This window comes from Rattus rattus, chromosome 16 (assembly GCF_011064425.1).
Source record: "Rattus rattus isolate New Zealand chromosome 16, Rrattus_CSIRO_v1, whole genome shotgun sequence".
NCBI classification, from domain to species: Eukaryota; Metazoa; Chordata; class Mammalia; order Rodentia; family Muridae; genus Rattus; species Rattus rattus.
The window spans coordinates 4,439,076-4,462,168 of record NC_046169.1 but is presented as its reverse complement, the minus strand read 5'-3'; the positions used below and the strand labels follow the sequence as shown (position 1 = coordinate 4,462,168).

Sequence of the window (23,093 nt, the reverse complement as noted above, 5' to 3'; positions counted from 1 at the left end):
TTCTATTGTGAACCTATTTAGAATCTATACAATTCAAATGCATATAGTTGTGGGATATGCTTCACCAGTACTAAAGACTCGAACAGTGAGAACGATCCTTTGGGAAACAATTACATCCTGTCATAGTTGATAGTTATTTTTTGTCAATGTGACATGAACCCAGAGACACCTGGGAAGAGAGAACCTCCTATGAAGACATGCCTCTATTACACTGGCTTGTGGGTGCATCTCTGAGGACCTTCTCTTTGTTGTTAATTGATGTAGAAGGGCACCATGGGTGGTACAATTCCCTAGGCAGGTGAGCCTGGGTTTTGGTTATAGCAGCAGATTGCCAACGAGGACGTACATGTATCCAGAGCCTTGCATAGTCTCATGTCACTTATCCCAGTAATTCGAATTCTGAGAGATGAGTGCAGAAAAGAGGGAAGTGTAAAGATGGGTTGCTGTTCATAATAAGGGAAAACAAAGTGATTTTAATGTTGCCGGAAAGAAAAGTCTAGATAAAGAAGAGTGCGTTCCTTTGATGGAAAATAGCATAGTGGTTTGAAACAGTTTACAAAGACAATGCTATTTGAAACACAACATGCTTTTACTGTCAAACGAAGCAAGCAGAATAAAAGTCCTACAATCCTAGGTACTGGAGAGACAGTTCGGTGGTTATGAGGTGTGCATATATACACGCAGGCAAACATTCATACCCACACAAAAAAATAAAAATAACTTAAAACCTTTAAAAGTAAACGGCAAAGGTGAAATGTAGCAGAAAGGCTTCTGTTTGATTCAATTAAACCCAGGCACTATAGCGGCTCTCAGAGACAAATTGAAGATAGACTGAATTTTACTCCTCAGCGCTGACCGGAGTCTCATGCCAGTTTACGGAGAGCAGAGACTCAGGCGATGTAATTGCTGGGAAACGACTCGCTCCCCTGTTACACTACAAGTTGGATGATAACAGGGGTTGCCGTTATCCACCCACATTCTCAGAACTTAACTTATTCTTCATCCCTATTAGATAGTCTGGATATAGTCATTTAATTAGATCAAAAGGAATGGTCTTTTCAGCCCTCGGGAGACGTGTGAACATGTAGCTAGAGCGCTCAAATATTTATAAACCAAGCGAGTGAACAGATTCTGCGACTAGGGAGTTGAGCCCACTGGGAAGGTCTGCTAGGGGACTTCCGGCTTGAAGCCAAGCACAAAGCTGTCAATGGGCCACCAGGCAGCGAAAGCAAGAGGGTCAAGGATTGGAATGCAAGTCGGGATACAGGAAAGCCTTGTGGGAAAGTGGCAAGCCTTCATGGAAAGATGCTGGGTGGGAACCCGCGCCAGGAAATGCTGAGAGAAGGAAAAGCCGGGTCATCTAGGTGTAGGTGGAGGAAGCAGAAGACAGACTGGGCATGGGGTGGGAGACTTAGACAAGGATGCACCTCCCAGCCTGAGCTCTGACAGCCCCCGAGCCCCAGGTGGAGAAGACGTCAGGAACACTGGCTGGCTGTGTGGCACCTGAGGGCTTAATGGGCGCTGAGCCAGGCCTGGGCATCTGTCGTGGGCTGGATGCTGCACCAGGCAGTGTGAACCAGGCAGGGAGGGCCCCGTGCGGGGGCTGAGTGTCTGACCCTGGTGGGATGACTAAGTTAGTCTTGGCTGTGAGCAGGCGAGGTGGGAGCATGCCAAGTTATGAAACACTGATTGCTCTGCTGAAGTGAAGGCATCTGGGGTCCTGCCTGGGGGCCGGAGGGGCGTGCCTCGTGCCTGATAAAAGGGGCTGAGCAGCGCGGGGACAGCTTTCTCCGTATCCTGCTGCAGCGCTCCTCGAAGGTTGCCCTTCAGGGTGACAAGAGGGTTCCTGAGCTACTACTGAACGCAGCCCAAGGCCGCCCAGGACAGACCACAGATTTGGTTCTCCCACTTGGCGACCTTCAGGGTAGAAAGGGGCAGAGCCATAGCTTGAGTATGGCCACTGCAGCGTGCGAGCCTATGGCCAGACCCAGCCTGACCTCCATTTCGTCCGGGGAGCTGCGCAGCCTGTGGACGTGCGACTGCGAGCTGGCCCTGCTGCCCCTGTCGCAGCTGCTCCGCCTACAGCCTGGTGCCTTCCAACTGCGCGGTGAGCAGCTCCTGGTGCCCGGGCCCGGGGAACCTGCGGCCGCACGAGGAGGCTTTAACGTCTTCGGTGACGGCCTAGTGCGCCTAGATGGCCAGCTCTACCGCCTCAGCAGCTACATCAAGAGGTAGGTGACCTCCCGGTGCGCTCTAACCTGTAGTAAATCCTCTACCTGGCTGCTGCCCCCTCTCCAGGAAACTGGGACCTGGAGATGGAGACTGACTTCCTGCCTGCTGGAACGCTCTTTCCCCCTCTGAAGCGGCTAAGTAGGGCGTTTTGCGGAGCGTGTAGAGAGGACAGGGTGGGAAGCACACTCGGCCCCACCCAACAAGCCTAGCTGGTGGAGAGTTTTTCCACTCTGCCCTTTAACTAGGTCGGATGAGCTCAGTGCGCAGGCACACCCCTCCGGGGATGTCTTGGATGTGGATCGTCACACCTGGCTCTAGTTCTGAGCATGAATAACTTTATTTGGCTGAAGCATGCAGAAAGTTCATTTTCCCGGAGTAATTGCGCTCTCGGTGTTTCTTAAACCAAGCAACCAGAGTGAAGAAGAAAAAGCCCCCCAAAGCCCAAACTAGAGCCATGTTGGCTCTACAGCTTGGGCAGAAATAAGGGCAAAGGTGTCTTCCTGGTTTGCTGCAGAGTATGGCGAGACCCCAGACTTTATCCAATGGCCGTCAGGAACTGTGGTGGCCAAGGGGACTCAGACACTCGTTGATAGGCTTGAAGCTGGCAAGATTGTAGAGGCAGGTTTTGATCCCAGTGGCCGGGTTCCATTTGGCTGGGTCACCCCGGAGGAAGAGGGTACACAGCCCTCATACATGTACAATAGGGTACTCAGTGCCCCAGAACCAAGTGGGTCTGGAGTCTGGGCGATCCGCGGCTGGCCAGATGTGAAGATAGGATGTATTTACCACTGGGCTTAGTCAAAGGGCTAAACACTGCCGGTGCATTCTTCCAACTGCACGCAGGTAGGACACTCAAGACGGTATACGTTTTGAATGTCTGAGAAAACATTCCCTATGGAGGATTTCTCTATGGTAGGGAAATATAAGAAGAAAGAGGAGGGCAGTGGAAAGAGCTAAGTTAGAAACCAGGTTTGGGCTGGGGAGATGGCTCATTGCCCAAAATGGGAGGACTTGAGTTTAGATTCCTAGCTCCCGTGCCAAAGTGTCTCTGTGCACTAGGGGCATGGAGACAGGACAGCCATGGAGATAGGGCTTGCTGGCCTCCAAGTGGTCCCTAAACTGGCCTGCTCCAGGTTCAGTGAGAGGACCCATTTGAAATTAATAAGGAGGGCACACACACACACACACACACACACACACACACACACACACACAAAGCTATGATTACAATGTCCTTCAGTGAGCTGAAGTCAGAGGTAAGGTGTTTGATAGAATCAGAGCCCCCCAGTCTTAGCATACGATACTGGAAATTTTAGAATAGATTTGAGGTTTGCTATTAAATTTTTATATAAGTAAACAAAAACCAGCAGCAGTTCCTGGGCAAGTTAGAGTGTAGTCATAGGGCTGGGTGACATAGGCCAGGGAGCAATGAATTTCCATACACACTGGCTTCTCCTCACGTACACCATCATGTGAGGGCTTTCATATCCCAGGGAAACAAAGGCTCCACTGAGAAAGATTTGAACAGTGGAATTAGCAATGTGTCTTCTTGTGTGGGGGTCCTGTCATGGTAGGAGGCAGCTTTCATTACTGTGTGGGCAGCCTGGAGAGTGGCTGGGAAGGAGTCAAGTCTGACTGGAGAGTGCTTTCTAGGTGGAGGGCTGGGGCACGCAGCAGCTGGGATGTGAAAGCACTCTGAACTTAGCCACATCGAGATTCTTCTGCTCTGTTCTGCAAGATGGATGGCTCCAGTGGCATTGACTCTGGAGATAGCATTACCAGTGGCACAGGTCTGACTGGATGTTTCCAGATTCTTGGAACATATGTATGTACATATATATATATATATATGTATGTATGTATGTATATGTATATGTATATATATAGTGGGAAAGTAGCAGTGAGGCTTTGTTGTTTTGAAAATTCATTTTTTACTATACATTTAGTTGTGGTAGGTGCGTGTATCTGAATGTGGGTGCGTGTACGTGTGAGTACAGACGCTGGCTGTGCTGAGCCATCTCTCCCGCCCCAGGACAATTTTACTGGAGGCAAAGCAATAGTACTAATTAGACAGGAATCTACTGGCAAGAGTGACAACAGGCCACTCGAGTGAAGATATCCAAGGCCCATATTGCCTCGGGCTTCTTTATATGGTTGAAAGGAAGGGGAAGCTGGAGGAGAAGGCATAGTGGGTCTGTTTTGTTTGATCCACTTGGATTGTGTAAGCCGTCGCTCACTGCACAGGCCCCTTTCCATGTAGAGTCTGATTATAACCATCCCAACCGTGTCGACAGTGCACAGGCATAAGGTGGACATTAGAGGGTTCTCTCATTTTCAGAGGGCACGGTTTGCTTTATTGTGAATGTACCCGACTAGTTCAGGTAGATTGTCCTCCCCCTCCCACTCCTGACTGGCTTGACTGCCATATAATTGAATAGAATTTAAGTTTGATGTCATTAAATGGGAATTGGGGGTATTCTGTTTTGTGTGTGTGTGTGTGTGTGTGTGTGTGTGTGTGTGTGTGTGTGTGTGTGTGTGTGTGTGGTGTGTGTGTGTGTGTGTGTGTGTGTGTGTGTGTGTGTGTGTGTGTGTGGTGTGTGTGTGTGTGTGTGTGTGTGTGTGTGTGTGTGTGTGTGGTGTGTGTGTGTGGTGTGTGTGGTGTGTGTGTGTGTGTGTGTGTGTGTGTGTGTGGTGTGTGTGTGTGTGTGTGTGTGTGTGTGTGTGTGTGTGTGTGTGTGTGTGTGTGTGTGTGTGTGTGTGTGTGTGTGTGTGTGTCTGTTGCAAGCAGCTCCATGCATGGGGGTATCCTAGGTTGTAACAGGTCGCTAGGTGCATTGTTCTGCTGTGTGTCTGTGGTTTGCAGGCGAGGATCTCAAGCGGCTGAGTGCAGTACTTGAAGAGGAAGGGTGTGTATCCCAAGAACTGTGGCCTGTTTGTCTGTCTCTGTAGCATAAACTGCTCCTGTCAACGTATGTACCACAGCTAAATCCTATCTGTCTGCCTGTCCATCCGTCTGTCCACTGGTCCATCTCTCTGTCCATCTGTCCATCTGTCCATCCATCCATCCCTCCCTCCAGTTTGCTATTATTGGGATATTACTGTGCCTAGGAGACGCCAATTTTGAGTGCCCCTGGCACAGTGCTCTAGTTGGATTTTCTTAAACCCAGGCATCTGGTGTAGAGGAGCAGCCTGGCTTCCTCATGTCAGGCTCCTGCAGGGTCTGCTTGTCCACAGTACAAACCCCACATTGGTCACGAGTCAGAGCCTAGAGGGGATGGACCCTGGTAAGTTTTCATTTCTTAGCCTTAGCTGTGGGGCAACATCTGTCCAAAAGCAGGAAAGTTAGGGATCGCAAAAGGTGGGCGCAGGGTCTGAAGCACTGTGGAGCACTGGGCCTTTGGGGACTGTGCACTGACCTTCCCAGAGACGTGAGTGGATTCTCAGTGTCCCTGCAGGAGAGATGCCTGGATAAGAACCCTTACTGTATTAATCACTAGGCTTCGTCTCCTGTGATGCGCACGGAATAAGTCCACACCGTAATCAAGGTGCAGGGTCTCAAGTGTGTTCTATTTCTTTCCTGGGATCCTTTCCCAAGAAACCCCAAATACTAAGAGCCATTGCCCTTGACATTCAAATGAGTCCCTCTCTGAGGGTATCTATCCTCTGTTCTCAGGGGTTTCCCCAATACTTAAACTTCCAAACACAACACTAAGGAAACTACAGAAACCAAGTCCTTCCTGATTAGTGGTGGCCATAAAAGTCCTCTAAAAATCAGCTCTTAAAATACTTGTCCTGTCCACTATGTCCATAGCAGCCTTATTTATAATAGCCAGAAGCTCAAAAGAACCCAGATGTCCTTCAACAGAGGAATGGATACAGAAAATGTGGTACATCTACACAATGGAGTAATACTCAGGTATTAAAAAACAATGACTTCATGAAATTCATAGGCAAATGGATGGAACTAGAAAATATCCTGAGTGAGGTAACCCAATCACAAAAAAAACCACACATGGGTATGCATTCACTGATAAGTGGATATTAGCCCAAAAGCTCGGATTACCCAAGATACAACCCATAGACCACATGAAACTCAAAAAGGATGACCAAAGTGTAGATGCTTTAGTCCTTCTTATAAGGGGGAACAAAAATACTCACAGAAGGAAATATAGAGACAACATATGGAGCAGAGACTGAAGGAATGGTCATCTAGAGCCTGCCCCTCCTGGGGATCCAGTCCATATACATACAGCCACCAAACCCAGACAATATTGCTGATGCCAAGAAGTGCATGCTGACAGGAGCCTGATATAGCTGTCTCCTGAGAGGCCCTGCCAGAGCCTGACAAATATAGAGGCAGATGCTTGCAGCCAACCACTGAACTGAACACAGGGTCCCCAATGGAGGAGTTAGGGAAGGAACTGAAGGAGCTGAAGGGATTTGCAATCCCACAAGGAAGACAACAATATCAACCAACCAGACGCCCCAGGGCTCCCAGGTTCTAAACCAGCATCCCAAGAATACATGGGGATAGACCTATGGCTCCAGCCTCATATGTAGCAGAGGGTGGCCTTGTTGAGCATCAAAAGGAGGAGAAGCCCTTGTTCCTGTCAAGGCTCAATGCCCCAGTGTAGGGGAATGTTGGGTCAGGAGGGAGAGGGAGTGGTTTGATGGGTGGGTGAGGGAGCACCCTCATAGAAGCAGGGGGGAGATAGCAGGTTTCTGGAGGGAAAACCAGGAAAGGGGATAACATTTGAAAAGTAAATAAAATATCCAATAAAAGGAAAAATTAAATATGAATCATAAAAAATACTTGTCTTAATCTGTGGTGTTAATAATCAAAACTTTACCATCATCACTGTTGCCACCACTATCATCACCACCATCATTTTTCTTTTAAGTTCAAGATTTCTATCCATGTCATATCTAAAGCCTGCTTGGGACACTACCCATACATAGTTAGTGGTTGTTAGCATTTCCTCTAGGCTCTGCCCAGCAGTTACCTAGTAACATCTAGGTACGCCTGTATAAAAAGAACTCTGTCTCTGTCTCTCTACCTATTCTCTCTACCTATTCTCTCTGTCTTCCCCATGTGTTCCCTATTGGCCTCTTCCCTTCTCTCCCTCTCCCTCTCCCTTCCCCTCTCCTCTTCCTCCCCCCTCCCCCTTTCACTTCTCACAACAAAGCTTTAGATTAGGTCTGTATCATGGCTTGATTTCTCAGAGAGAACACTTTGGCATGGACCCACCAGTGTGCATCCTTCCACCGCACCACCCACTCTGTTTTATAAAGCACATCAGTGGTTACTAAGTGACCTGAAAGGCCAACCCACATTGACTTTCTCACATGCACACACACGTACACATGCATATGCACACATACACACATGCAGGTGCGCGCGCGCAACACACACACACTCGCGCACACATGCATGCACGCACACACACACATGCACGTGCACACACATGTACACACATGCACACACGCACATACCACTGTCTTCCTGCTAGGATGCAGCCTATTACTGACATGCAGTGGCAAACATGACCTTGAATTTCGCCCATGTATTGCAACTTGGTATGGAAGGGGCTGCTGGGAAATCTAAAATAAAACTGGAAGGGTGTCTACAAATATTAACTTAACTCCCCAGAAGGGTGCAAAGTATTTTGCCAGTGTCATCTTGTAAAATGTTACAACGGGGGCATAAATAAAGGGTTGTTTAATTTTTATGATGGGAAAATGAGGATTAGTAATGAACTACGCAGATGCGGGAATGAGTCAGCTGAGCTGTGGTTTTAAGGAGTGTTGTCTGAGGAGACCTGTGTTTTCAGGGAACTGCCTCAAACAGGGAGTGGTTCTGCCTTCCAAAGGCCGGTGGCAGCTTCTCGCCGATCCAGAAGCCTCAAATAAATAACTGGGTCCCTAGCCGTCCTTCACATTGAATATAAAACAGCCTTTTAAAAGCGCAGAGATTTTAAAGGAAGAGATGATAGAACCCGCCCCTATCTGCAGTCAATTAGCTGGGAGATGAGCAGCAGCCATATCCTCCCCAGGGGGGCCTGTGGGGTAGAATGCTGGGGAATTATGGGTAGGCTTACCCACTCTCCAGTGAGAAGTGCGAGCCCCCTGCAGGGTTGCCGTTCCCAGTGGCAGCTTGCAGGTCTCTGCTAGCTTGGGCTCTGTCTTGAGACCCCACCTCTTCCTCCTGTCTCAGACATAGAAACCGATGTGTGCAGAGTCCTTCTTCAGAACGCACCAAACTGTGGTCTGGGTGGGATCCAGTCTAGAGGAAGTGTGTGTGAGCCTGAGCGGCATTTCCTTACCTTCTGTATAACTCAGTTTCCCTGGCTGAGAATAATAACAGCACGAGAATAATAATTGCCGTATAAAATAAAAACAAAATGGGGATGGCTTAGTGAGGACTGGAGTTTTATTCCTAACAACTGAGTCAGGCAGCTCACAACTGCCTGGAACTCCAGTTCTGGTGTATCTGGCGCCCCCTTCTGGCCTCTGTGAGCACTGCACTCACATGCGCAGACTCACCCACAGAAACACTTGCACCCATTATTAAAAATAAAACCAGGGGTTGGGGATTTAGCTCAGTGGTAGAGCGCTTGCCTAGCACACGCAAGGCCCTGGGCTCGGTCCCCAGCTCCGAAAAAAAGAAAATAAATAAATAAATAAATAAATAAATAAAATAAAACCTTTAAAATAAAATTATCACCCCAGCCTTAAAGCATTGCTGTATCAGAATTTAAGTTGATGAAGTCCGGAAGAAACAAATACTGTCAGGTATTGAGCCTTGTCAGAGGTTAGTTTTTGTATTGTTACTAAGTAACCCTCATAAGCCACCTTTTGTGTATTTGATCCAGTCACCCTCTAGTGGGAAGCTGCTAGCCTTTTTCTCCTAGTGATGAAAATGAGGACGAGCAAAGTTAAAAATCCTGAGAGATCATAGCCCAGGAGCTCTGACGCTTCGGCCTCACTGGCTCCCTTCCTGGCTCTGTTCCCTCAGAGCCTCGCTCTGACTGTAAGCCACACTCTGTCTGCTTGCTAGTCTAAGCACACCTGGTCTCTGTTGAATGGCTGTCTGTCTCCCTCTGACATCCAGCCACCCATCCTGCCTCACCCCTGCCAGCTACTGCAGTCCTCTTACTCCTTGTTAACCTCCCTGCGTGTGTCTGATGTGACAGAACAGTCTCTTACCCATACCTACCTCACCTCAGTAGGTGACTAGTTCCTGGTCCTTGTTCTCTTTTAGTTACATACCCACGATGTATAACAGTGGAATTCAGATCTGTGAATATGGAGACCGTGTTTCTCCCCTGATGCCTCCGTGTGTGAATGATAGGCCAGCTTTTAAGTCTGGACGGTGGGGTACACTTTCCCACAGGTTTAGATTTTAATCCAGAACATGATGGCTCACATCCAAAGACCGTCTAGGTTTGTGTGAACTGGCTGGACTACAGACTCACCTTTAATCCCAGGAGACAGAGGCAAGCAGATCCCTGAGTTCAAGGCCAGCCTGGTATGAGCAAGTTTCAGGTAAAGAAAAGTTTATGTCCAAACATGGTGGTACACGACTTTTATCCCAAACAGTGAAGGGATACCTAGATGTTTTAAGGAAGCTGCTGTGTTTGAAAATGACTTCTAATTGAGCAGCAGACAAAGCGATGAATCAGAAAGAGATTTGGCAGAATAGAATACACCCAACCCTCACGAGAAGGAAGAGGAAAGGGAAGCCACTGATGGGGCAGTGGGAAGGGGTCTGGGGGGGAGGGAGGAGGAGTAGGAGGAGAGGGGGGGGGAGAGAAGAAGAAGGAGGGAAGAGAAGAAGAAGAAGAAGAAGAGGAGGAGGAGGAGGAGGAGGAGGAGGGAGGGAGGAGGGGAGGGGAAGGAAGGGGGAGGGGAGGGAGGGGAAGGGAAGGGGGGAGGGAGGGAGGGGAAGGGGGGGGGGAGGAGGAGAGACAGTTTTACCAGGAGAGTTTTACAGAGACAGGTTGAAGAGAGAAGAAGCTAGACACAGGGAAAGACAGAATAAGTCAGAGGCTGAGAGAGAAGCCAGCCTCTGACTGAATCAATCACCTTGGAGAGGAATTTGAGCCAGAACAACTGAGTTGACCGGTCAGCCAGAGCTCAGAAAAACCTAGGAAAGGTGAGCTCATTCAGCAGTAAGTCTCAGAGGCTGGAAACCTTCCAGGCCTAGATAAGATTGTACGGAGGCTAGAAGCTTCCAGGACTAGGCCCAGGTTAGCAAACAGAGGCAGTGAGCCTCAGAGATGACAGTTACTACAGGAGAACAGAAGTTACTTTAACACACAGGTGTCTCTCAAACTGTTGACAACTTAACGTACAAGTTTCTGGGGTTCTTGATAAAAACACAGATTCTGGTTGGATGAAACTGGTCAGGGCTTGAGTTCTGGATTTGGACACACCGTGCTGATGCTCTTGGACCAGGGACCACGCCTGTTGCTTGATGAAATATTTGCGTTTTATCTGACTCTCAGATGCACCACGTAGGTCTTGGTGGCGAAGCTATTTTCCTCCCCGTCTTTGTATTATCAAAATCTACCTCACAGTGGGTCGCAGAGAGCTATGGCCCAGGTTCAAGGTTAGCTATGGCTCACGGTCACGGTGTGCTTTGGTTCCGAAATGGAGTTCACACATCGCTGAGCTGGGACAAGAATTAGATCTTATTCTGAAACACTGCTTTCTCTGACATTGTCCTGCCCTCTGATCTTTGTTCTGAGGCCAGGCATAGAACATTAGAGCCTAAAAGTAAACTGTGGGACAGGGTAAAAGGAACAATTGAGAGTTAAAAGGACTCGTTACATAAAAGTAACCTTGAAGTCGTTTACATTTTACCGCCCCCCATGATCATTTTAGCAAATACAGTAAGTATTCAGGGCAGAGAGGTGATATTTTTGTTACTAATCCATAATAACCGATCCCTAATGTCATCCAGTAAGACACCCTGAAGTAAAAGCGTCAACTCGAGTGTTAGAAACTGAGACAACCGTGGAAATGAATGAACAGACCCCTGATCTTTTCTGAACTGTAATGATTTCTGTCTTCAATCTTTTAATAATAATAATAATTTTCAAGTAAACACCCACACTTACTTATTTCATTGGAATTTTGAGGTGTTTGACAAAAGGAGCATGGCTGGGGACTGGGAACGGAAGAATGAATGACTTAGAATCGTGTCCTTCACTCAGTCTGGCTTCCCTTTATTCAAGTGAACTGTGGTTGATGTCGGTCAAAACTGAAAGCCCCGGGTTTCAATCAATCGTAACATTTTAAACAGCGCACCACCGAAATCCAAAGGTTGCGGTCTCTTGTCCTGCTCCCTCCCACTCCAGCACGTGACACATCCCCTGTCCTGAGTACCCTGGCTGTAGATGCAACCATTTTGTCATCCATTAGCCTTGTACCATTTCAGCGCCACTGTCTAGTGTATAGATGTGCACAGATGTGATGCCATCCAATGATCTCAGCATCTTCTGGATGGATAAGAAAAGACCCTTGGGGTTCTTATTTGTGGCCAGGTTAAATATACGGAATATCTCTTTTCTATAAATTATGCTGTCAAAATTTTCTGACGGGCAGTGTTTGCACACCAGCTCCCAACCCCCGCCTGGGGTTGGATGGCCCCTTTAAGTGACCTCTGACTCAGTAGAGTCAGGAGAGTTATGCTGTACCTGCTTTTACTGTTCAGTTCCATTGACCTCACACTGTAAAGTTTGTGATCACGTGTAGTTCACACACAGATTCTGTATGTGACTCCCTGATGCCTCTTCCCTGACTCCATCCAGCCAAGGCGCTCTAAGTGCTTTGGCGCTGCCTAAGGCCTTCCACGGAATTCTAAGGGACCACTTGTTCTCCCAGATGATTCCTTCTGACTTGACATTTCCATCCTTTTACCTTGCAATGTGGGTTTGTTGGAAGACAGTTTGCTGATGGCACAACCCAGTGATGTCTCCAGTCAGATGTTCACGGATCTTACAGGGAGAAGGAAATGTGATCTTGTGTCATCAGAAGAGTGTGTGAATGGCTACTGTGGGGGCTCCATTGCTCACAAACACTAGGCGCTTCCTCCACAGGGCAGCCAGCAGGACAGGGGAGAAGGAACCGCCCTGCGGAAGATGGTGAATTTGCTAAGTGAGTGGGTGGATCCTAGGTGTCTCTCTCTCTCTCTCTCTCTCTCTCTCTCTCTCTCTCTCTCTGTCTGTGTGTCTTTCTCTGTCTCTCTCTGTCTCTGTCTCTGTCTCTGTCTCTCTCTCTCTCTCTCACACACACACACACACACACACACACACACATACACATGCCCACATGCAGGCATACACACCTCTTGATGTTGATGTGGACAGTGATACCGGCCCTCTTTTTCCTCTGTCACTACAAGGGTGTCCCTTCCTCCCTTATCTTGCTTACAGTTGCAGAGGGTTAGTCTGTCATCAGCATCATGGTGGGAAGCAGATAGGATTGGTGCTGAGAGCTTTATATCCTGAGGTGAAGGAAGCAGGCAGACAGAGAGACACACACACAGAGAGAGAGGCACAGAGAGAGACACAAAGAGAGACAGAGACAGAGACAGACAAACACAAAGACACAGAGACAGAGAGACACAGACACAGAGAGAGACAAAGAACACAGAGTGGTAGAGCACGGGAGCGTGCACTGGAGAGACAGAGACACGCAGAGGGAATGGGGAGATTTTTGTTCACTATTGATGCAGGGGACTCAGGCCGTTGATATCTTCAGGTGAACTCTTTTGTCCACATGATTATGACATTGGGCTCCTCTGATAAAGGCTTCCCTCAAAGCCACACCTTGCTACCAGGCCATCCATAGAACTGTCAGCCAATCAGCAATGACCAGAGATGATTTCCTCATATGTAGAAAATGTGGTATTCTCTATTAGGATACATTTCAGGAAACATCCCTGGAAGGCCATGGCTAAGGTAGGTGCATGTCCAGTCCGTAGGTCTCCTTCCTCACGTGGGAGTGGATGAACGCTCCATCTCCAGCTATTTCTGCTTTTTCATAGATACGTGGAACTGACCAACTACTGTGATTACAAAGACTACAGGGAAACGATACTGAGCAAACCCATGCTGTTCTTTGTTAACGTGCAGACCAAGAAGGACATCTCAAAAGGTAGGTGTGTGTGTGTGTGTGTGTGTGTGTGTGTGTGTGTGTGTGTGTGTGTGAGAGAGAGAGAGAGGGGGGATAGATGTGAGATTATGGAATATGACACATGCTGGCACAGCAAACCTAATGATGCAAACCACCTGTCTCTTCTGACTTCCTGTTCGGGCAGGAAGTGACCTGACACAGAGCCTTCAGAGGTTCAACTTCCTTTCTAGACAGGAAATGACCTGACATTTCGAGCCTTTTGGGTTGGGTGGGGAGACTGTCATGTACCACACACATGTATCCCATAATAAACTGCTCCAGTGACCTCACAGGTCCGAGCAGCCAAATGCGATGTTTTGAACATGGAAGAAGTTACAGCTGATAAGTTCTTTTTTTGTTTGTTTTTGTTTTTTCTTTTGTTTTGTTTTGAGACAGGGTTTCTCTGTGTAACAGAGCCATGGCTGTCCTGGACTTGCTTTGTAGACTAAGCTGGCCTGGAACTCATAGAGATCTGCCTGTCTGCCTCTGCCTCACAAGTGCTGGAATCAAAGGTACGCACCACCACGCCCAGCTGATTGTTATTTTATCTATCACCATCTCTCCACCACCCCCCCCAGTTGATTTTGATTGGGAAATAAAGATGCCAACAGCTAATGACTGGGCAGGTAGATTGAGATAGGAATTGGAGAGAGGAAGGAGGCAGAGATGGGGAGAAGAAAGACCAGTCCACACTTGATCTTAGCCAAAAGACCGAGAAGCGATGAAAGACCAGTCCTAAAGAGGACAAAGGGGAAGTGATCACACAGACCTGGGGAAGCAGAGATGAATCTTGATTTTAAAAGATGTTAATTCAGGGCTGGAGAGATGGTTCAGTGGTTAAGAGCACTGACTGCTCTTCCAGAGGTCCTGGGTTCAAATCCCAGCAACCACATGGTGGCTCACAACCATCTGTAATGGGATCTGATGCCCTCTTCTGGTGTCTGAAGACAGCTACAGTGTACTCATCTATAATAATAAATAAATAAATAAATAAATAAATAAATAAATAAATAAATAAATTTATCTTTAAAAAACTGTTAACTCAGGAGTAGCCAAGGGGAGTGTTTGCTAACAGCAGGAAGAATTAGAAACACCCAACTAGTCAAGGTATTTCAAAGGGTGTGTGTGTGTGTGTGTGTGTGTGTGTGTGTGTGTGTGTCTGTGTCTGTGTCTTTCATTCTCGAATCCAGATAGCCCTTGGGCAGGTTGGAAGCACAGAGCCGTTAATTAGTCACCGCTACAGGGAAGTTACTGGCAAAACACCGATTAAATGAAATTGTAGAACTTGACTCTAGGTATTATTCTTCAAGTGACTGGCTCACTTCAGACAGACTCGCCCAAGCCTCCTGTCTCAGGGGCTTATTGGAGGGCTCTGTGCTCACCATCCATAACTCAGAGCACTCTGTGTGCAGGAGAGAGGGAGAGCACATTGAGCAGCCACACTGTGAGAGCATCCTAGGACCACAGGTACTCTGGTGTTGTGGTTTGCCCTGGAGTTATCTGTATTTTGATGCTAATTCCACTGCCCCAAGGACAGCTGCCTAGCCACATACTTAGGACTCACTTGACTTCACCAGAACCTTCTCCCCACTTAATTTGTAAAGTACAGGTGAGGGGCAGGTACAGGACAGAAGGAGGCCTGTCATTGGATGAGAAGGAAGGATGGGCGGGAGAGAAGTTTGAAGGAAGAGGAGGAGACTGGGATGGAAAGGAGGAAGAGACAGGAGGGAGAGGGAGAGAAGCTGCGGCAGGACAATATGGCGGGTGATATTAAGATTCCACGCTGTACCTTTACAGGTTGTTACAAATGTTTTTAAGGGATGGATGTGTATTGGGCTTTGAACGTGTAGGTGGGCAGTTACATCTTATCAATTGGGCCAAAGGTTATTGTGATGTGTGTTCTTTCATGTAGTGATTTAAGTGAAAGAAAGTGTGGGGCAGCTGGTTTGGGCCGCCACAGAGTTGGGATGTGTGTTTCTGGCATGGAAACCTGCCCATGGAAATAGATAGGTAGAGAGACTGCTTTGCTGACTGAGAATTAAGATATCCAGCAGATATCTTGGGACACTGTCATGTAGACCTAGTGGAGGATAAAAGACAACCATACTTTTTTAATTTTTCATATTTTCACAACAACACTCTGGTTCTGCAATGGCCAGGAAGCCAACCAGGGTCTCTTCAGGATTGTAATTCACAGATGTGCAGCCCCCCACACCCACTCATTCCCTCAGGAGGAACTGGAAGAAAGAATGATGCCGCTTGAGTTTAGCATTTTAATTAAAGTTCCTGAAGTGATATGAGACGGGATCTGTGGGAGTCTCACAGATCATAGCTGCATGACAATGTCTACAGGATGGGGTACCTGGTACCTGAGGAGGTATGGGAGCCCAACAGCCAGTCAACTTTGAGAAAAGCTAGGACGTGAAAAAGTTCTATAATATAAAAACAAAAGATGGCTAAGCTTATACGATGATAGCTGTAACTAAGGCAACACGTCAGCTCTGCTGCTATTCTAGACAGCGTTTTATACAAATTAGCAGTTACCACGTTCTCCAGACAAGCGCTGCGTCGTCCAGAAGTCTGTCGTGGTGAACGCACAGATCGACAGGTCTGTCCATGTGCAGGGGGCAGCCTGCCCGGCTGTGAGAGAGGCTAGACGTAGGCGTTTCACGAGCCTTTGAAAGGTCTTGGTTGATTTGCATCAAATTCAATTCCAGGTACCAGCTAGCCTGCTTGCTTTATTTTATCTCTCATCTCAAATAGCATACACGATGGCTAATACCTTAAGCTCCCTTTCAAACTTCGGAAGGAGGGGGGATGTGGGCAGGAAAACTAAAAGTGAGTTAAGCTTGGTTTAAAATGCATCCGGGGCTGGAGAGATGACTCGGTAGGAAAGCTGTGCTTCCAGAGCGCCTGACTTCTATTCCCAGCACCCACGTGGTGTTGCAACCGTGTATAACTCCAGTTCTGGGTATACAATATCCTCTTTGGCCTCTGAGGGCACCAGGCATGCAACCGGTCCACAGGCATACAAGCAGGCAAAACATCCATACACGTAAAAGAAAAATGAATAAATCTTCCAGAAACGTCATCCCTTAAGACTAAACACTTGCCTTCGGCCCTCAGGGTTCGCCCAAAAGCAGTAGAATAGTCTCGGAATCACACAACGGGCGGTCCATGCCTTTAAACAGACTCTGACCTGCATGTCACCCCCTCCTTGAGGACGCACTTGAGCAATGTGGGCGTGATGCTGGGGAATGGAAGAAATGAGTAGTTAATAAGATTCCAGTATTTTTAAATGAGGAAACAATCTTCCCTCTGTTGATATCCTGTGTTGGGTAAGATCAGCAGGCGGACTCCGCTTCCAATGCCTTGGTGCTGGAAACTCCAGCCTGGAGCAGTGGGGGCGCTTTAAAGAGCTTCTCCACCTTCCTAACGCCATGACCCTTTAAGACAGTTCCTCGTGCTGTGGGGAGCCCCAACCATAAACTGTTTGATAACTATAACTTTGCTATGGTTATAAACAGTAATATAAATATATAATATGCAGGCCATCTGATATGTGGTCCCTGGAGGGGTCATACCCCCCGGGATGAGAATCTGGTTCAGAAGCGTAGGGAGCCTAAATTTCATCCCAGCACAGTGTAGAAGCAAGAGCTGATTTGAGCAAGCCGTCCTCTGATTTCTGCATACATGCCTTCGAGCGTACAAACACTGTCAATAAATGAATGTTAAAGTCAAATATTGTAAGCTGGAGAGATGGTTCAGGGGTTAGGAGCACTGACTGCTCTTCCAAAGGCCCTGAGTTCAATTCCCAGCAACTACATGGTGGCTCACAACCATCTGTAATGGGACCTGATGCCCTCTTCTGGTGTGTCTGAAGACAGCGACAGTGTACTCATCATATATATATATATATATATATATATATATATATATCATTTTTTAATTATTTTAAAAAGAATTACCAAAAGAACCTAGCGCTGTTGCCTTCCCAACGAGGGCCAGTTCTTCCAGAGGCTGGGGGGGTAGAAAGCACAAGGAGGCTTCTTCCCTGGGTTCTGCTGGTTTTCTGCTTTGCAAGTGAGGTGCTGGTGAGAACTAGGCCACTCTTTATAAATCCAGCGAGGAAGCATGAGAAGCCAGCCTCACGGTGCTTCCCTTTCTTTTCCATACTGGAACACGCTATGGAGAGGGAGTTCTCACGCAAGGGGCTTCTGAAATCCAAGGTAGCTGATTCTGTAACCTGCTCTCACGGTGGCCCAGAGTGCCTTTCAAATTTGCAACGCTTCGGGGAACGTTTCTAGAAATCTCACTAGGCTCTGGAGGTATTATTGTATTAAATATTTAAATCCCAGACCGGGGTTTCTACCGCGCCTTGGTTATTGAGTTCCCGGATGAAAGACACACTCACAATCTTTATATTTACAGCAAGCCTCAAGCAGCACAAGAGCTGGGCAGCTGCCTGCCCTCTGTGCTGTTAGAATCTTCTTTCCTCTCGATAACCCCGAGTTATTACTTACTATTCAGTGTATTCCACCTGGGTTACTCTTAGCTACAATTGGGCAGCCCTTGGGACCATGCTTTCTTGACCTTTAACCCATGGCGGCTCCTCCTTCCTCCTGCCCTGCACCTTCTTCACCTTCTGAACCCAAGCCCTCGAAACCTAAACCCCACCTATGTCCCTTCTGCCCAGCTATTGGCTGTCAGCACCTTTATTCACCAATCAGAATTAACTTGAGAGCAGGGTCACACGGGCTACACCCAGACTCTTGGGGGCCCACACTTCGCATTACTGTAGACAGTAAAAAACAAATCCTCAACAGATATGAGTCTGAGGAAGCGGGCAGGAAAGCGAATAGCTGCGTCGCTGTCTTTCAAAGTGGCTTCAGCCACGCCTCTGCTCATCGGAAGCAACACATTCATGTCATGCAAACACCACTTTTTCTAACGTCTGCTTCCTGATTTCTAGAAAGGACCTACGCGTTTCTTGTGAACACAAGGCACCCCAAGATAAGAAGACAGATAGAGCAAGGGATGGACATGGTCATCTCCTCAGTCATTGGAGAAAGCTATAGACTTCAGGTGAGCTGGGGTTTCCGCGCAAGGGCTACCGCCCCACAAAGGGACCATGCCCCTTCCTCTTGGGCACCTGCCACGCCCTCTCAGGGTGTACCACTGTGGACATCGGGTGGCAGTTGTTTCTATCATGTGCGCGATGGTTTGGTACCCATGTCAATAAACTCTTTTCTCTTTCAGTTTGATTTCCAGGAAGTAGTGAGGAATTTCTTCCCTCCAGGAACCATCGTGCTGAATGGGGAGAATTTGAGCTTCACCTACGAATTCAAAGCGGATGCCCTATTTGATTTCTTCTACTGGTTTGGGCTCAGCAATTCCACTGTAAAAGTGCACGGAAAGGTTCTGAACTTGACCAGTACAAACCCAGAAAAGAAAGAAACAATTAAGTTATTCTTGGAAAAAATGAGTGAACCTCTAATCCGAAGGAGTAGTTTCTCCGATCGGAAATTTAGTGTCACATCTAGAGGTACGTTGCAAACTCTCAGGGTGCGGGAAAAGTGGTTAGCCCGAGTAAAAGCCAAGTGACCACAACTGAAATGCCAGAGGTCTGCCTCTTTACCAGAGAGAGCAATGATATCCTGGCCTACACCTTTCATGCCAGTTCTTGGAAGGCAGAGGCCAGTTGATCTCTCTGAGTTCAAGGCCAGCCTAGTTTACACAGTAAGTTCCAGATAATGAGTTAAAAACAAAAACAAACTTGGGGAAGAAGGAGTAAGAGGCATGTGTTAGCCTGAAGGAGGAGCTGGTCATAGTGGCATGCACCTGTATTCCAGCTGGTCATGGGGGCACGAACCTGTGTTCCAGCTGGGCATGGGGGCATGCACCTGTGTTCCAGCTGGGCATGGGGGCATGCACCTGTGTTCCAGCTGGGCATGGGGGCATGCACCTGTATTCCAGCTGGTCTGAGGCTGCAGCAAGGGTGTGGCTGAAGGACAAGATGAATTCAGGAGTCTGAGGCCAGCCTAGGTAACACAGGAGGATCCTGTTTCAGATAAAAAGAAAAAGAGGTGAAAAGAAAGAAAAGAAAAGAAAAGAAAAGAAAAGAAAAGAAAAGAAAAGAAAAGAAAAAGGAAGATAAGAGTTTTCTTGTAAACTCCCCAAATTCTCTGATATAACAGTTATATGATACAGCCAAAGCAAAGAGTAACTTTAAATTATTAGTTTAAGTGAAAAATTATTCATTTAAGTGACTTTCTATGCTCACTTCAGCACATGAGGTTTAAACTATCTTGGAAGAGGGCTGCCTTCCCCGTTACCTTCGCATGAACTCAGGACAACAGCTTGCATGCCTCAGTGGCTGTGGTCTCTGTCTTGGCAGCATATTCAGAAGGGCTCTTAGACTACGAGAATAACTCCTAGGAAGGTTTCATTTGACAAACATGACATATGGTGGGCTCTCGGCTTTGAAATGCACGTGACTCAGGCAGATGGCTTCCTCCTCTGTGAGCCGCTCTCTGAGGGTTAGCTAGTCCAGGGGCTCCCAGAGCGCTTCCTGGATCAGGGCTCTGGTGGCTGTTTGCAGGAACTGCCAGCTCAGGGTACCCGTAGTGTCCTACAGAGGAGATGTCAATGGTCTGGATTAATTCTATTTAGTGGCAGTAATGTCTTCCTTTGTGTGCAGCAAAAGTCGGGCTTTATTCCCCCTGGAAATTATCTATGTTCTTCCCTCCATATCTCCCTCCATCCTCCCTCCTTCTCTCCCTCCGTTGTCAATGTCCCTCTCTTTCCCCCTTTCTCTTGCTTTTCTTTCTCCGAGTCTCCGTCTCTTCCCCCCATTTCAGGCTCTGTTTCTCGAACCTCCCAAACCCTATCCTATCCTATCCATCTTAGCTTTCGTGGGTGGTCTCACCTCGCTTTGGCTGCACCACTGGCCCCAGCATCCTAGCCTTCTCATTTTTGTTGTTGTTGTTTTGTTGTTTTTTGTTTTGTTTTTGTTTGTTTTTTGTTTTGTTTTTGTTTCCATTGTGACTCGCCCTCTGCCCTTGTATCTGCTTAGGGTTTCCACTAGGGCACACAGGGTAAGATAGTGTCACATTCCCTAGAAAGTTTCCCGTGAGCCAGATCTGGGGCCTTCTCAGCTCCAGAGCTGAGGAGAGGACGCCCCCCTGGGAGTTGGCTGCCACTACACACACAGCAACAGATGGCTAGGGACACCTGTTGCGCTGGCAGGTTGCCAAGCCTGGCGCGCAGCCCTTGGACCGACTACCAACCTGGTTCTGTCCACTTCAGAAGCTGATCCCTAGCTGGAAATGTAACTCAGTGGAAGAGTGCTTGCCCCGGCATGTGAGAAGCCCTTGTTTTCTTCCTCAGCCCCGCAAGATGAGTAAACCAGCCAACAGTCAGAATCTGACCCCTAGCCCCTGACCCCTGACTCTGGCCTCTGTCTCAAACATCTGTTTCCCAATACCTGCTGTTCTACCTCGAATCTCCAGCCCAATGGAAAGCAGTCATAGCCCCCGATGCCCATCAACATTTTTGTTGTTGTTCGTTTGTGAAGAAGTCTCATAGTGTAGCCCTCCCTGGCTAGCCTGAAACATGCTATGTAGACCAGGCTGGCCTTGAACTCACAGAGATCAACCAACCTCCTGAATACTGGGATTAAAGGTGTGTACCATCATATCCAGCCAAGAGTAGCACAGATAAGCAAAAATCAGTGCCTTCTACTTAGTTTCCGAGTGTCCTGTGGAAGCCAGGATTCTCTGTTAATTGCCAAAATGGCTGTTTGGATGAATTTCAGAGATGCTTTTCCTTTCTGTCGTGATGGTAATAACGGATGCCTTATTTACTGTGCTTTTAGGTTCAATAGATGATGTTTTTAACTGCAACCTGTCACCCAGATCATCAGTTACAGAACCACTTTTGGCAGAATTCTCATTTCCAAGTGTCCTGGAATCTGAAGAGACATCCAGCCCAGCTCTCTGACTGGTCTGAACATTCTGGGTGTCGTCCCATGGAGGTCTGTGGCAGACAGTGCGTTGAAGGGGTAAGAGGAAACGGGGTGGACGTGTCCATCCCGTTGCCAGCCTCTGGCCCTCCAAGGTTCTATAGAGGACACTTTTTCCCATTTCCCTAGGCACGGTGCCCTGGCAGGCCCAGTGGCTTCCATCAGGGGTATGATGATGGGATGGAAGGACTTTGTCTCTATGGCTTAGGGTGTCATTGACATTGAACACTTCTCTGAAGAATCTGAGGAATTCTCAGGGGCAAGCACCCATGAACTTTGCTTAGTACCCTGACACTCTGGAGACCTTCACGGCAACCTCTGCGAGAGTCACCTGACTGGAATGTTCACCCGTGATACTCCCTGGACCCCAGAATGGTCCTTCCTCTGCCACCAGCAGCCCCAGCAAGCCTCGGGGTTAAGCTTTTCTCTTGCAAATGTGTTAGGTAAAGCCAGTACCAATATCTCTCTGGGAAACAAGTCTGATGTCCATCCTGCCAGTGGGATGAACATTCAAGATACTGGCTGCTGAGGAGGCCGCCGGGATGAGGCCTCCCTGAAACGTAAAGCCAGGTGGTGTGCCAATCAACCAGTGACAAGAGAGGCCCTCCTCCCTGCAGCTAACCTGGACCAGTTGGTGTTTGAAATGTGCTTTAGCAATCTTAACATGAGAAGAAAAGCCGGGGGAACTAAGCCATTACCACCACGGGATACTGGACATCGGGGTGCTTCCCCCCCTCACAACTCCAGCAGCATTGACTGAAGGGAAGGAAATTATCCAATCTACGTATTTTTGTTTGCATGAGTGGCCGGGCATGGTGTCTGTAATTCTAGCACTCGGGGGTGAAGACAGTAGAATGAGGAGTTCAGGACCATCCTTGTCTACATAGGGAGTTCAAGGCTGACTTGTTAGATGGATACAGAAGACTGTGATAAAAACAAGCCCACATCATCGCATGTGTGAATTCCCACGTAGATGCATAAGAAGACAGATTTATGGACCCCTTGTAGCATCTTTTCCAAACTTTAAGAAAAATATTCCCATGCCACATGTTTCGATGGCGACATTGATGGCCTGCCATTTGTACCCGAAATTTTATCTAGTACATATGCACAATTAAAACTTTCCTTAGCATTCAACTTGTAATTGATTTAACTTGTGGCCACAAAAAATACGGGGTGGCCCCTTGAGGTTTGTGGGTGGCGCTGGTTGCTTTGGGGCGCACTAATGACCAGAGGGGTTACAGCCACTACCTCAAGAATGGACTTAGAGAGCAACTTCATGGAGTATTTGAGAAAGGAAATGAAGGTTGATAAGGAGAAAAGAGAGTGCCACTCATCACAGGAGGATAAACAGGTTATTAAATTCAGTGAAAAGGAAAATAATAAAAGAATTCTAACCCATTCTCCACCACAGCAATAAACCTTAGGTACCTGGCAAGAATTAAACTCTTCCCCAAGGAAATAAAACCTATTCAGAACATCGACAATCTTCTTTGGAAACTGAATCGAGAAAAATAGCTAGCCATCACCCCAGGAATGAGCTGGAGATCTGGGAAGTTAATTTCATCATTAAGATTTCTTAGTTGAGCTGGAGAGATGGCTCAGAGGTTAAGAGGACTGACTGCCCTTCCAGAGGTCCTGAGTTCAATTCCCAGCA

The 23,093-nt window shown here is 47.7% G+C and overlaps 1 protein-coding gene across 1 annotated transcript; it reads left to right on the top strand.

The window, feature by feature from the left end:
* The first annotated feature begins 1,751 nt into the window (after positions 1-1,751).
* Positions 1,752-22,573, top strand: Medag (mesenteric estrogen dependent adipogenesis). Its single transcript, XM_032887108.1, has 5 exons — positions 1,752-2,231; positions 13,286-13,395; positions 18,386-18,498; positions 18,673-18,958; positions 21,290-22,573. The coding sequence occupies exons 1-5, from the start codon at positions 1,954-1,956 to the stop codon at positions 21,412-21,414; spliced, it is 912 nt and encodes a 303-aa protein (XP_032742999.1). The 5' UTR covers positions 1,752-1,953; the 3' UTR covers positions 21,415-22,573.
* The last annotated feature ends 520 nt before the right edge of the window (positions 22,574-23,093 follow it).

Bases quoted from the DNA above. Each gene is read 5' to 3' on its own strand.
- Medag (XM_032887108.1), top strand. From the start codon at position 1,954: ATGGCCACTGCAGCGTGCGAGCCTATGGCCAGACCCAGCCTGACCTCC. The intron at 2,232-13,285 runs GTAGGTGACCTC...GCTTTTTCATAG, and splicing joins CTCAGCAGCTACATCAAGAG to ATACGTGGAACTGACCAACT. The intron at 13,396-18,385 runs GTAGGTGTGTGT...CCTGATTTCTAG, and splicing joins CAAGAAGGACATCTCAAAAG to AAAGGACCTACGCGTTTCTT.